We start from the raw sequence: 13,708 nt of genomic DNA, 5'->3' as shown, positions 1-13,708 counted from the left end.
CTTTTGCCCTTATGCCTGCGTTTGTTATTTTTTTTCCTTTGTTTTCATGTCAGAAACGCTAAGCAGCATGTATCCTGCCTGTCCCAGCATGACAGAGATACCATACGGCATATTTGAATGCTGCATGTATGACTTTTGTTTATTGGCATGGCTTCATTTGATTTGTTTGTAGTATGAACTGACTCTGGTGGCGTCTGACAGCCTAAATGAGCAATCGACTAAGGTGGTAATCCACGTGAACGACGTCAACGACCTCCCGCCGGTGTTCAATGCGACACTGTACCAGGCATCCCTGCAGGAGGAGTTCTCGGGCCCGCATCCCTACAGACTGCTGCAGGTCAGGCATCTGGCGCCACCGCCTTCTCGTTAGCTGGTGGTGGAGTAATCTGCGGGCGCGGCCGCTGGGTGTTGGATACCGTAGTACAGTAGCTACACGCCGAGGGAATAGCTGGTGCTTCAGCCAGCACCGTTCTACGCACTTATTCATACATTCCAACTATACCGTGGTCGAGTCTCCCGCTTACATAAGTAGACACGCAACTCCACAACTCCTGTTGATGTACTTACCTTCGTTGATTTCGTTGTGCCCAGAATTAGAGGTTGAAGCCTTCATTTGCTGCCGAAAGTCAAACTGTTTGACAACAAAGAAGAAACTTGTTTATTCCGTTAACTTCCAGCTCAAATATATACAGTGTGACTCAGCTGCTCCTACCACTGGGTTTTATGCAGCCCGCAGCACCTTCGAATGCCACTCGCAAGATTTTCATATTATCTCGCTCTCAATGCGCGAACCGATATTCTTATGTTGTTGTTGTGGTCTTCAGTCCTGAGACTGGTTTGATGCAGCTCTCCATGATATACAGTAAAGCTGTATGCCCTCGGGAGAAATTACGGCTGTAGTTTCCCCTTGCTTTCAGCCGTTTGCAGTACCAGCACAGCAAGGCCGTTTTGGTTAGTGTTACAAGGCCAGATCAGTCAATCATCCAGACTGTTGCCCCTGCAACTAATGAAAAGGCTGCTGCCCCTCTTCAGGAACCACGCGTTTGTCTGGCCTCTCAACAGATAACCCTCCATTGTGGCTGCACCTACGGTACGGCCATCTGTATCGCTGAGGCACGCAAGCCTCCCCACCAACTGCAAGGTCCATGGTTCTTATAGAAAAAATAAATAAGACCTTATTGTACGAAATTTAATGTTAAATTTTGTACTGGGATTCGTTTTCGCTGAAGGCCATAGTTTTTCGAGTTATTCAACAAAAACATATTTGATGGTCACTTTTGTTCATTTTTCTTGAATAATTCGAAAACTACAGCCTCTAGCGAAAAAAATCTAAGCAAAAAGTTTAACTATATTGATGATGATGAGGTCCCATAATCCGAGGAGCGTAGGGGACGACGCGGGAGACCCGCACCGCCGACTAGGCAAGGTCTTAGTCATTGCTAGGACATACAATGCCATTGCCTTAAGCCGACCGTTGTGCCCGAGCGGTTCTAGGCGCTTCAGTCTGGAACCGCGAGACTGCTAGTTCGCACGTTTGAATCCTGCCTCGGGCATGAACGTGTGTGATGTTCTTAGGTTAGTTAGGTTTAAGTACAGGGTGATTCAAAAAGAATACCACAACTTTAAAAATGTGTATTTAATGAAAGAAACATAATATAACCTTCTGTTATACATCATTACAAAGAGTATTTAAACAGGTTTTTTTTTTCACTCAAAAACAAGTTCAGAGATGTTCAATATGGCCCCCTCCAGACACACGAGCAATATCAACCCGATACTCCAACTCGTTCCACACTCTCTGTAGCACATCAGGCGTAACAGTTTGGATAGCTGCTGTTATTTCTCGTTTCAAATCATCAATGGTGGCTGGGAGAGGTGGCCGAAACACCATATCCTTAACATACCCCCATAAGAAAAAATCGCAGGGGGTAAGATCAGGGCTTCTTGGAGGCCAGTGATGAAGTGCTCTGTCACGGGCTGCCTTGCGGCCGATCCATCGCCTCGGGTAGTTGACGTTCAGGTAGCTACGGACAGATAAGTGCCAATGTGGTGGCGCTCCATCCTGCTGAAATTGTGGAATTTGCAGCTCTCTGCTAGCTCTGCGAGTCGATTTTCCTGGGCTGCGAACAAATGCTTGCTGGATGCGTGCTACATTTTCATCACTCGTTCTCGGCCGTCCAGAACTTTTCCCTTTGCACAAACACCCATTCTCTGTAAACGTTTAATACACCACCTATCAGGAGGTTTAACACCATACTTCGTTCGAAATGCACGCTGAACAACTGTCGTCGATTCACTTCTGCCGTACTCAATAACACAAAAAGCTTTCTGTTGAGCGGTCGCCATCTTAGCATCAACTGACGCTGACGCCTAGTCAACAGCGCCTCAAGCGAACAAATGTACAACTAAATGAAACTTTATAGCTCCGTTAATTCGCCGACAGATAGTGCTTAGCTCTGCCTTTTGTCGTTGCAGAGTTTTAAATTCCTAAAGTTGTGGTATTCTTTTTGAATCACCCTGTAGTTCTAAGTTCTAGGGGACTGATGACCTCAGATGTTAAGTCCCATAGTGCTCAGAGCCATTTGAATTTTTGCCTTTGCCTTACTGCGACCGTAATGGGGATGAATGATGATGATGAAGAGGACACAACAACACTCAGTCATCTCGAGGCAGTGAAAATCCCTGACCCCGCCGGGAATCGTACCCGGGACCCCGAGCGCGGGAAGCGAGAACGCTACCGCAAGACCACGAGCTTAAATACATTAAATTTCCTAAAAAAACAGTCCTGTTCATTTTTTTCTGTGGGACTAACAGTTTGTGTGCAGCGAACATGAGAACATGAAAATCTTGCATGTGGTATTTGTAGCTAATGCAGGTTGTATAATAACCGTATCAGTCCACCTAATTTTGAACATTCTTCCGTAGCACATCTCAAATGCTTCAACTCTCTTCCATTCCAGTTTTCCCACAGTCCATGTTTCACCAGCATACACCCGAAACGTACATTTTCAAAAATTTTTCCTCAAATTGAGGACTATGTTTGACGCTAGTAGATTTCTCTTGGTCGGGAATGCCCAGTTTTGCCTTTACTAGGCTGCTTTTTATACCCTCCTTGCTCCGTCCCTCATGGGTTATTTTGCTGCCTAGGTAGCAGATTTCGTTAACTACTTCCTGATCAGCAATTTTGATGTTAAGTTTCTCACTGTTCACATCTGCTTCTCATTACTTTCGTCTTTCTTCGATTTACTCTCAATTTATACGCCATATCCTTTACTAGTAGTATTCCCGCCTTCGCAGTGGCAGTTATAGAAGGGCGTTAGGTGTAGTATAGCTGTATTTATCACTGTTATCATCATGTGATGTAACAGAAAATTCATTACAATTTTTTGAAACCAAACTGGCCGTCCATGCACAACCCCAGCCATTTTCTGAATGCGAAACTTTTCAAAGGAAAGGGATAACCAGGCAGTTTGCCACTTAAAGCTATCTCACCACGAGAGTCAGCTCTTCTTATTCCGTTTCCACCGGCTGTTTACGTTTGTTGTTACGTAAATCATTTTCCTCTAATGAGACACAGTGTAGCTGGCACTGTTATTTCTCTGTCACGAGAGCTGTGGAATGGAATTTTTGGTTTGCATTCCGTACCCATCTTACCACCTTATCGGTTGAATTTTGAAAAATTCTTTTGCTGTGGATCCGAATCCATATGCCTACCTGACGGTGGCTCCAAACTTCATGTTTATAGGACCGGTGGTTTGGGCTTGGCATCGGGTTGCCAAATCCAAGACACGTGACCCCCCCCCCCCCCCCCACCTCACCACTCCTCCCGGCACACACAAATATTGAATACTGATTTCACCTCATTAGGAACTGAATTTTTCAAAATACTTTCTTAGTCGAAACCAATGGCATTTGTGTAGCATAAATATTTATTTGTTCACTGAAGTGTTCAAATATTTCATCTTTGACAAAAAGTCCATAAAAATCTTCGCGGCGACGCCTACGTGGGACAAATAACGCACTCGGTAAATCACTGACTTCTCTCGAGATTTTTGCTATTAGGGGCAACAAAGCTTTTAAAGGATAATCTCTGTGAAACTAGCCCCTTATTACACAATAGTTACTTTCCCATACTTGCCGTGCCTTGGATTTTGTCTTCTTACCCTACCACGCCCGTTTACATTCCAACTTAAGAACCATCAAGCAATGTACATCCATTTTGTTTACTTAGCGCAGCTCGGCGGCAGCAGCCGAACGAAATTTTTCCGTGCTAACGCCTGTGTGGTGGGGCATACACTGCGCAACAGTCGGATGCGTTGAAGGTCAACAGGCATGCCATTATGCGCCCCTTTAACCCAACACACGTCACGTGATCGCCTGCACCCAGGATTGCCACCTCAATGGAAAGCCAAACAAAATCGACTCAGCGCTCCACGAGTTGATACCCGTTCTTGCCCTTTAGGGGTACAATTTTACAGCGTTTTATCATTGGGCGGATAAGTTAAAGAACAAATATTCCATCTAAATTTCATATCTCTAGGACCACTGCTTTAGGTTGTGCATAAATCCCGCAAAAATCTTTGAACTCGTGTTTCATCTCTTAAGAGTTCGAATTTTCCATAAATCCTTTCATAGCGATCACCTACTTCACACAGAGAATATTCCCTCCTAAGTTCATGTTTCCACGTCCAGTGGTCTACGCTGAAGTTGTTAAGCCAATCAATCAGTTTTCCCTGTTATACATTTATATATTTTTTATTTAAATTCCTAGAACCTCGTTTGTCAGTACCTCCAGGTAGAATTTGCATTATATATTAGACAGAACTAACTCTCAAATAACTCATGTGGTACATTAAAACAATGTACCACTCTGATCCGAATCCATATGCCTACCTGACGGTGGGCGCATTTCTTATCTTTTGAGCTCCTCCCCTCTGCGCGCGTGTTATTAATTTGGAGGATCTTCCTTCCCCCTCCCCCGCCCCCTCGCCATCCCGAACCCCTTTAAAAGGTCTATAAGAGTACTGGGATTGAAGAGTGGTGGACTGTGTAGGTAAGACAAAATAATTGGTCATTGAGAAACTTGTATGAAAGCAAGGAATGAAGAGGACAAGATATTTGGAACGGCCAAACATCTGATTCCAGTAATTTTAGACGAAATGTTTTCACGCAAGAGAGTGGATGATGGAATGTGTGTCACTGTATTATAAGTCATTCCATGACTTGCATGTGGAGAGTAATTACTTTTTAGGTTATTAGAGAAGACCAAAGAAAATTTTCTTAGAAATACAAAACGAATATAATTACGACATTACAGGCATTATCCGTATCACTGAATACAGAAAAAACAGGAAAATATGTATGTTCAAGTAACTACAACACCTCTCGTAGAGATGTCGTAGTTGATAGAGATGACAAGGATGGAATACAATTTCGCAAGAAAACTAGTAGCAGAAAAAGTAGATAGCCAGGAAATAAGGAAATGACAAATGAATAGGTTTTGAAGCTCTACAAGTAAAATGATAAATAAAAACCGAGGCCAACTTCTTACGTTACTGAACAAAGCTACACTAACGGGCGTAGGCGATTGAATTCAGTATGTAATATGTAAAACGTAGGCGTAATAAAAAGAAATGGCTTATTTAAACTCCTGACTTATCGGAACAAGTTTCTCTAGAGAACAGCTAAGGCTGCTATAGGCTGCACAGAAAGCACACTTATTCTAAAAGAAATTCCAAGAAAGAAAATAAAATCAAACGAGGCACTTGACGATATCAGTGCACTGGGAAATTTCAAATAAAACTAATGCACACGTCGCTAGAGAAACGCCCCTGGTAAAAAAATTCATGGTATTTAAAAAACCCATGAAAGGACACAGAATGCAAACTTACATGATTCATATAATCAGTTCTTAATTTGTGTGTTCAGAACCTCGGGATACGCGGACAATGGACTAACAAAATATTCTTATTGCCTTAACTGACACAAGTGTTTTCAGAATGTAATATTCACAAGTGATAACACTGTAATTGCCAATACAGGTGATTTACAGACGAACTTCGTGAAGCAGAGCAATGTGAAATATGCAGATCTGGGCAGAAAGGAAAGATTCTGCTTCCTGGTAAATACTTCGTTTGATGTGGAGTAACTACGCGGACGACATCATGCAATAAATAAAGAGTGTTTACTGTTGAGTATTTTCACCAGTATCAATGTGATGTAATAAGGAAAACAAAATGACTGTATTAAAACAGGCTTACATAATGTTGGATACGACTTATTTACCTTGATAAATACAGAAAAAAAGGAAATTAAAGAAAGAACAGCAAGCAAGTTAAATGAAATTCCTTTCAAGCGAAGGAAGAGTATGGGCTTAAGAAGGAAGTTAATTAAAAAGGCTCCCGAAATAAAAAGTCGGGGAGAAAAGAAACGTAGAACTGATACCGCTCATAGACAACATATATTTTTCTCGTTTACGACGAAAACAGAATGAGGTACATTGAGTACACCAGATCAAACGTAATTGATTGCACTATGAATGTTGGTAATTATTATGTGACGACCCAAAATTAAAAGAACTTCAGGTCCAGTCTGCGGCTCAGATAAACACTTCCTGGTAAGTTAAGCAATCGTTCACATCAGTCCTTATTATACTAATCCTACACGGTAAGAAATCTGTACGACGAATGCGTCAGTCCCTCAAAGGAGTGATATCTTGGACTTACCTTTGCTACAGGTTACATGTTTTCTGCACAACTTCAAGATCTAATGAGAACGTGGAGAAAAAGCGATGATACTTTCATTGTGGGTCATTAAATTAATGACTGTGCTGACAGAATCGTGGAGGGCGTATTCACGCACCAGAGAAAGAACAAAGTCAGTTCGATAAGGGAGTAATTACAGTAGTTTCATGTCGAGATCTTATCACAGGTGAGATGTCCTCTGGAACACATGAAACGTATTGTGATACCGTCACGGAATATAAAAGAACAAATGGTATTATTACAAAGGTGTAATGTTTCCACAAAAGAAAACTAAAACTCACTTCCGATTTTCCCCCCATACATTTACATACTAGGTAAGTGCCAGGCTGCAAAAACTAAAGGTTTGCAGTTCGAGCCTCAGTCGGTCCTGAGATGTTTTCTGTAAGCTATCGCATCTTTTGCTTCTGGTAATGATGTGTTAATACGAAAATTGCGGAGCTGCAGTGTGGTTCAGAGTCCATTTCAAACTGTAGTTCCCCCACAACGGGGCGGGTAAGTTAGTCTGTAGATTGGAGGAAGGACAAAGACTAGGAAAACACTGTAGTTACCAAACTTCGGATTGATGATAGCTTTACTTTGCTACCTGTATAGTACTGACAGAAGTTCAAAATAATTTTGGTAAAATCCAATTTAGTGTTGATGAAAAAGCCAGACAGCGTCTACCAGTAAGTGCTTACCTGCGATTCTTTAAAGAATAGAACTCCAGTGTATAAAACAGTTTCAAACGTCTAGTTACAAATGAGTTAATGTGTTCAAATATTTGAAGTTATCCACTTAATACCTTTTGCGCCTTAGACGCAAAACCATAATTTTATATCATCAACAACGAACGTTTAGTTAGCTATAAATTCCTTTCCTTTCATTACCTTAAGCGGTTGTTAGCGAGAAAACACGTAAAAAAGTTTGAAATGCTGTTTAAAGTTTGTTGGAAGTCACCAAGTGCTCTTATTGCCAAATACGGGATGAGTGGGTTTTCGGTAAAATGCGCTCCGTTTTAAGTAAAAGCTAGTCTTTCATGCGTGCGTCAGTGAATCGCGAAAGTCAACAGAGTACTATCAGTAACATCAACTATATCAACCGATATTGCGAACATAACAAAAAAAAATTCAGAGGCAGTACTTCTCACCACGCCCTCGTACATTTTCGCTGTTCAGGAAGTCAAACTGTTGCATGAGGCATAAAATTTTAGTTTATTACTTCTTCGCTACTAACTGTATTTGCAGCACGTTTTGCAGACAATATCCACGTATACCACTGGATATACCTGCAAAATTACATTATATGACCCACAGCTCAGGGCATGCATGAAAAACCAGCTTTTGCTTAAAATGGAGCACAAATTACCTAGACTATACTCAATCAGTGTTTGATAATGAGATCAGTTAGCATCTTCTTTGTCACTTGATTGCTTAAGGACAGATTTTTAGGATGGTATAGCATTTGTAAAATATTCAGAGGTTTGAAGCTGTTTTATACATGTATGCTCTATTCTTTACAGAATCAGGAGTTTACTCATTTGAAACTATTCCGCAAACCTTCTATTGAAAGGTAGGATGCATTTGCACATGAAAAATAATAACTTACTTCATGTGTTCTTTCCACTTTCTGTTTGAGTATCGTTGTTTTATTTGAGAATGTAGGACACAGTGGCAGTGCCAGTTCTAAAATATATGGATGTAAACATAGGTTGTTGCAAAGATACAAAAATACAAGCTGCTGAAATACAGTTTTGAGAGCCATGAAGGGATATATAAGAAGAAGTGGCAATAGGAATGAAGAAATTTGCAAGACATTTAATGTTGGATCATTGTTAAGATACAACAAAGCAGTACAGCAGAAATGGTACCCCTATTTTCAGCAAATGAATGACGTAAGAATCCCAAAATCTTTGATGCAATACTGACCAAGAGACAATAGAGATGGACCAAGAAAGTAATGGAGACTGGGTCAGGCAGTTTTGTGTAGCCTGTGACTGGAAATTAATGGTAGTTTCATGTTATAAAGTATTCATGATGAAATGAAAATTCCTTCACGTATTTCAACACTACATAAGCCATTATAAATTTCACTTGTTGTCAACAAGGTGCTCATATTCTGATATTCTGCAGTAACCTCTGAAGCAAGTACTGGTATGCTGCAAATAAAAATGCAAGATTTTTAATAATAAAATTTGTAAATAACTTTTGAATATGACCACTTATTACCAAAAACCAACCAATATTTGTATCCTCTGTATAGTTATTGGAAAAACACTACATGACTGAAAAGTTCAGAGAGGGAATAGTTCCAGTCTTATTTTTTAAAATGTCGTATGTGTGCAGTGGTCTTCAATCTGAAGACTGATTTGATTCATTTCTCTATGCAAGCCTCATCTGTGCACAATCACCACAACTTACATCCTCTTCAATCCGTTTAATGTAGTCAAGCCATGATCTCTCTCTACAATTTTGACCTCCTGAACTTCCTTCCATTGCTAAATTAACTATGATATACCTTAATGCCTCAGAAGATATCCTATCACCGTATCCCGTCTTTTAGTCAAGTTGTGCCATGAAGATCTTTGCCCGTCAGCTTGATTCAGCAATTCTACGTGAGGTATCTGATCTACTCCTCCAGTCTTCATCATTATTCTGTACCACTGCATTACAAAAGCTTCTGTTCTTCTTTTGTCTGTGTGATTTCCCTACCATCTTTCTTTCTTTTTCCTATTTTCATTTTAAATTATATCTGTGGAGGAGTAAATGAAAAATAATAATTCTGATACGAAATGATAAATCTGAGAAAGAACACACAAGATGAGAAGAGGGGAAAATAGAATTTGTAATATAACATACAAGACTTCCTATTTAATATTTAGCTGCAGACTTCTTCTCAGAAACAGTAATTGATAAATACATTAACTTTTCGGACTAGAGGCCTTTAATTTTCCAAGGAAAGAAAATATATGACAACGAGACCATAAATTCTTTACACCAGAAAGTCGTCAATCGCTTGAAAAGTGTTTTTACTCTCCTGCAGTCCCTCCTTTGATCCACCATCCAGGGTGGCACTTTGTGTAATCCATGAATATTATTATTTCTTCCAACCCTTTATTATCTTTTTTTGAAATGAAAGAACTGCTAGTTGTAGATTCCCCCAAGTCTTGTTTTTCCATGCATTCTGAGTGATGTTCCAACTTAATGTTCATATATTCCTAACTACCCCACCTTTGTCCTGTTTTTCACTACACGAGGAAGGCCCTGGTTTCTATCAACTAGGTACTGTTGTCTGTGAGGGTCAATTTTTGTCACACAACAATTAGAAGTTTTTCTACCTTTCTTTTGTTATTGTTAATTTCAGAGCTTATCCACAGATTTTAATACAGATTGGGAATACTATAAGTCACACTCATCATTAAATAGAAAGAATCTGCATATGATTAATCAGTAATTATTTCACTTAAAATTGGCTTTCCTGTTTAGAGCTTCATTGGTTTGACTATACAATACACTTGGAATGGAATGTGCCTAATATAATTCATACATTCATCACTTTTCAGAATTCATGCTAAAAAATGAGGTATATGCATATTTGCATGTTCTTGATAGCATAAATGTTGTATCATTGGGGGAATGTTTTTGTAGAATATTGCTCTTCATATCTGTAAATTAAAATTGAATGATTTCTGTAGTGGTTATACATATATTCTTGTTAGGATATTTAGCATGAATCAGCCAGATTTTGAAATTTTTGTCATCCATAAAACCTGCAAAAATAAGTTCTTTTGTATCATTAAGTTGGCAGAGCATGTGCAGCATGATATAATTTAAATTCATTTGCTGCATGCTTCCTGTGTTTCATCAACACAGAAACAACACCAGTAAAATTTCTTTATTTTGTTTAAAAGCATGGTCCAGCTAACAATGTGTGTTGTTAACATTTTAAACTAGTATAATTAATGTAGCTAAGATTTTCTCATTTTACCTGGGTAAATTTTTAAGAATAATTCTTTCTGTATTAATTCATTTTTTTTTATTTTCCTGCTGCTGTAAATGTAATTTTGAGGGAAATATTTTGAGCATAATATAAAATCTAAAACCCGTTCCAAAAAACAATTTAGATTGGACTGCCATGGAGTCAGCTTAATGACTTCAAAGCAAGGAATTAAGAACAAAACTTTAGGTGTGTTTTTAATCCAGTGTGTTTGTTGTGTTGTTTCATCACTGAGGCAGAGATAAATAAGATGGGAAATAAGACAAATGATGATTTTTATAGTTGCTCAATGAAATGTAGGAATAATTCAATGTTCATGTGTTTTCAATTCATCAGAAGTGTCCACTGTGATCATAGTTATAGAACAAAAACAAATAATGCTGTAAAATGAAAGTTTTTAAACTGAATATAAAACCAATAGTTTACAGGTAACAGGAAAATAACATACATCAAAGATAAATACTGGTACATGATAAAGTACCAACAGCACCATTTATTGACTAGAAGTAACAATATAATAGCTGATTATATAACTTCTGAAGAGACTCTCAGTTTAACATTTCTGAAAAAAATGTGTTTTTGATGTAATAACTGTTTCTTCTGTAGTCTTTATTGGTCACATTCATTTACCAGTCTGGTATTTCAACAGGTCACAGCAACTGATGGTGATAAAGATCGACCACAGAATATTGTCTACTTCTTGACAGGTCAAGGAATTGATCCTGACAATCCAGCCAACAGCAAATTTGATATAAATAGGACAACAGGAGAAATCTTTGTTCTTAAGGTACTGATAGTTTTATAAATGTACATTCTGACACACGTCTGTGCACTCGTATGCAAGTCCACACTAATCTATCCTGTACATGTAACTACTGCAAACTGTATCCATTTGAATCTGCTTACTGTATACACCCCTTGGTCCTCCTCTGCAATTTTTACCTGCCTCTGTTCTCTCCAATAACAAACTGACAATTCCTTGATGCCTCAGAATGTGTCCTATCAACCAACCCAATCAAGCAGCACCATATTTTTTTTTCTCTCCTATTGTAATTAGGACCTCCTCATTAGTTACATGATATAACCGCCAAATCTTTAATATTCTTCTGTAGTTCCACCAAGCAATGTGGCGCAGTGGTTAGCACACTAGACTTGCACTCAGGAGGATGACAGTTCAAACTGACATCTGGCCATCCAGATTTAGGTTTTCTGTGATTTTCCTAAATCACTCCAGGCAAACACTGGGATGGTTCCTTTGAAATGGCATGGCTGATATCCCTCCCCATTCTTGATGCAATCCGAGCTTGTGCCTTGTCTCTAGAGACCTCGATGTCAATGGGATGTTAAAACCAGTCTTCCTTCCTTCCTTCTTCTATAGTACCACATTTCAAAAGCTTCTATTCTCATCTTGTCTGAGCTGCTAATTGCCCCCATTTCACTATTCTACAAAGCTACAGTCCAGACAAATACATTCAGAAAACACTTCCTGAAACTCAAATTTCTAGTAGAGGTTAACAAATTACTCATTTTCAGAAACGCTTTCCTTGTGATAGCTAGTCTACATTTTATATCCTCAGTTACTTTCCCGTCCAAATAGCAAACCTCATCTGCGATATTTAGTGTCTGATTTCCTAATATAAATCTCTCAGTACTGCCTAAGTTAATTCAGTTACATTCCATTACCCATCACAGCTCAACTACAATAAAGACTGAAACTTATTAATAATGCAAACATACAGCAAACTTTCAAACTTTTGGACAAAAGGAAGTTCAAGAAATAAGTCATATGTATTCATCTCTGTGTTTGTGATAGAATATGTAACTTTTAACTGATGCTTATATACTTTCCACCATATATTGTAAACAATTGTTATCATAATCTCATAAAAGCAATATGGAAATGACAGTTGCACTGTTTCTGAGAGAGATGCCCAAGCATTCACCTTGCATTTCATTACATGCAAACCTGTGTAGTTGAACTAACTTTTAGTAATAAATACTTAGTTAAATTATTGCACTACTATCTCTTATTTTGCATATAACTGATTTAATATCAGTTCTGTTGTTGAACTGATCAGTGTAAATATTTCCTGAATCATTGCCTTTGATTTAAATAAAACTTTCATCAGCTGACAGTTTTTCACATAAAGACAAATGAAAAAGAAAGAAATATTGCACAGACCTGTTATGAATGAGCACTTTCTAGAAAAGTCCATTTTGAAGAAAATGTAGATGTACTGAAATCTCACATAAGGTTATTAGTTTACATATACTGTGATGCATGGATATAAATTTGCCTTATGAACAGTGTTAACTTCACAGATAATTTCCGGTATCTGTCATTTTTAATTTTAATTTTTTTAATTCCTAGCCATTGGACAGGGACCAGCCAAATGGCCGTCCTCAGTGGAGGTTTACAGTTTTTGCTCAAGATGAAGGTGGAGAAGGTCTTGTTGGTTATGCTGATGTACAAGTAAATCTAAAAGATATCAATGATAATGCACCAGTTTTCCCCCAAGGGATATATTTTGGAAATGTCACAGAGAATGGGACTGCTGGTGAGTACTTGTGATTACCAGATATAAGAGGATAAAATTGTGTAAAGATGTTTACCTATTATAGTTGTATTTTCTTGCAGGAATGGTTGTTATGACTATGACAGCAGTAGACTATGATGATCCGAGTGAAGGCACAAATGCAAGACTTATCTATTCTATTGAAAAGAATGTCATAGAAGAAGAGACTGGCTCACCAATATTTGAAATTGAATCAGAAACAGGTGTAATTAAGACAGCTGTGTGTTGTCTTGACCGTGAACGCACACCAGATTATTCAATACAGGTTGTTGCCATGGATGGTGGAGGGCTTAAAGGTGAGTTGTGTGATCAAAACATTCAGGCAAGTAAAAATTAAAACTCTTTCTGTATTAGTCGCACTGCTTAATAAATAGCTTGTGATGTCTAAAATTTTGG

The 13,708-nt window shown here is 38.7% G+C and overlaps 1 protein-coding gene across 1 annotated transcript in view; it reads left to right on the top strand.

The window, feature by feature from the left end:
• Positions 1-13,708, top strand: part of LOC126483649 (neural-cadherin-like) — a 263,505-nt gene that overhangs the window by 190,461 nt on the left and 59,336 nt on the right. Inside the window, exons 4-6 of the mRNA XM_050106709.1 lie at positions 11,386-11,523; positions 13,108-13,294; positions 13,375-13,608. Coding sequence (XP_049962666.1) covers positions 11,386-11,523; positions 13,108-13,294; positions 13,375-13,608 — 559 coding nt within the window. The remainder of the gene's footprint in view (positions 1-11,385; positions 11,524-13,107; positions 13,295-13,374; positions 13,609-13,708) is intronic.

Source organism: Schistocerca serialis, chromosome 6, assembly GCF_023864345.2.
Source record: "Schistocerca serialis cubense isolate TAMUIC-IGC-003099 chromosome 6, iqSchSeri2.2, whole genome shotgun sequence".
Classification (NCBI taxonomy): Eukaryota; Metazoa; Arthropoda; class Insecta; order Orthoptera; family Acrididae; genus Schistocerca; species Schistocerca serialis.
Note: the sequence above shows the minus strand (reverse complement) of the source record. Positions and strands in the feature narration are given on the sequence as shown.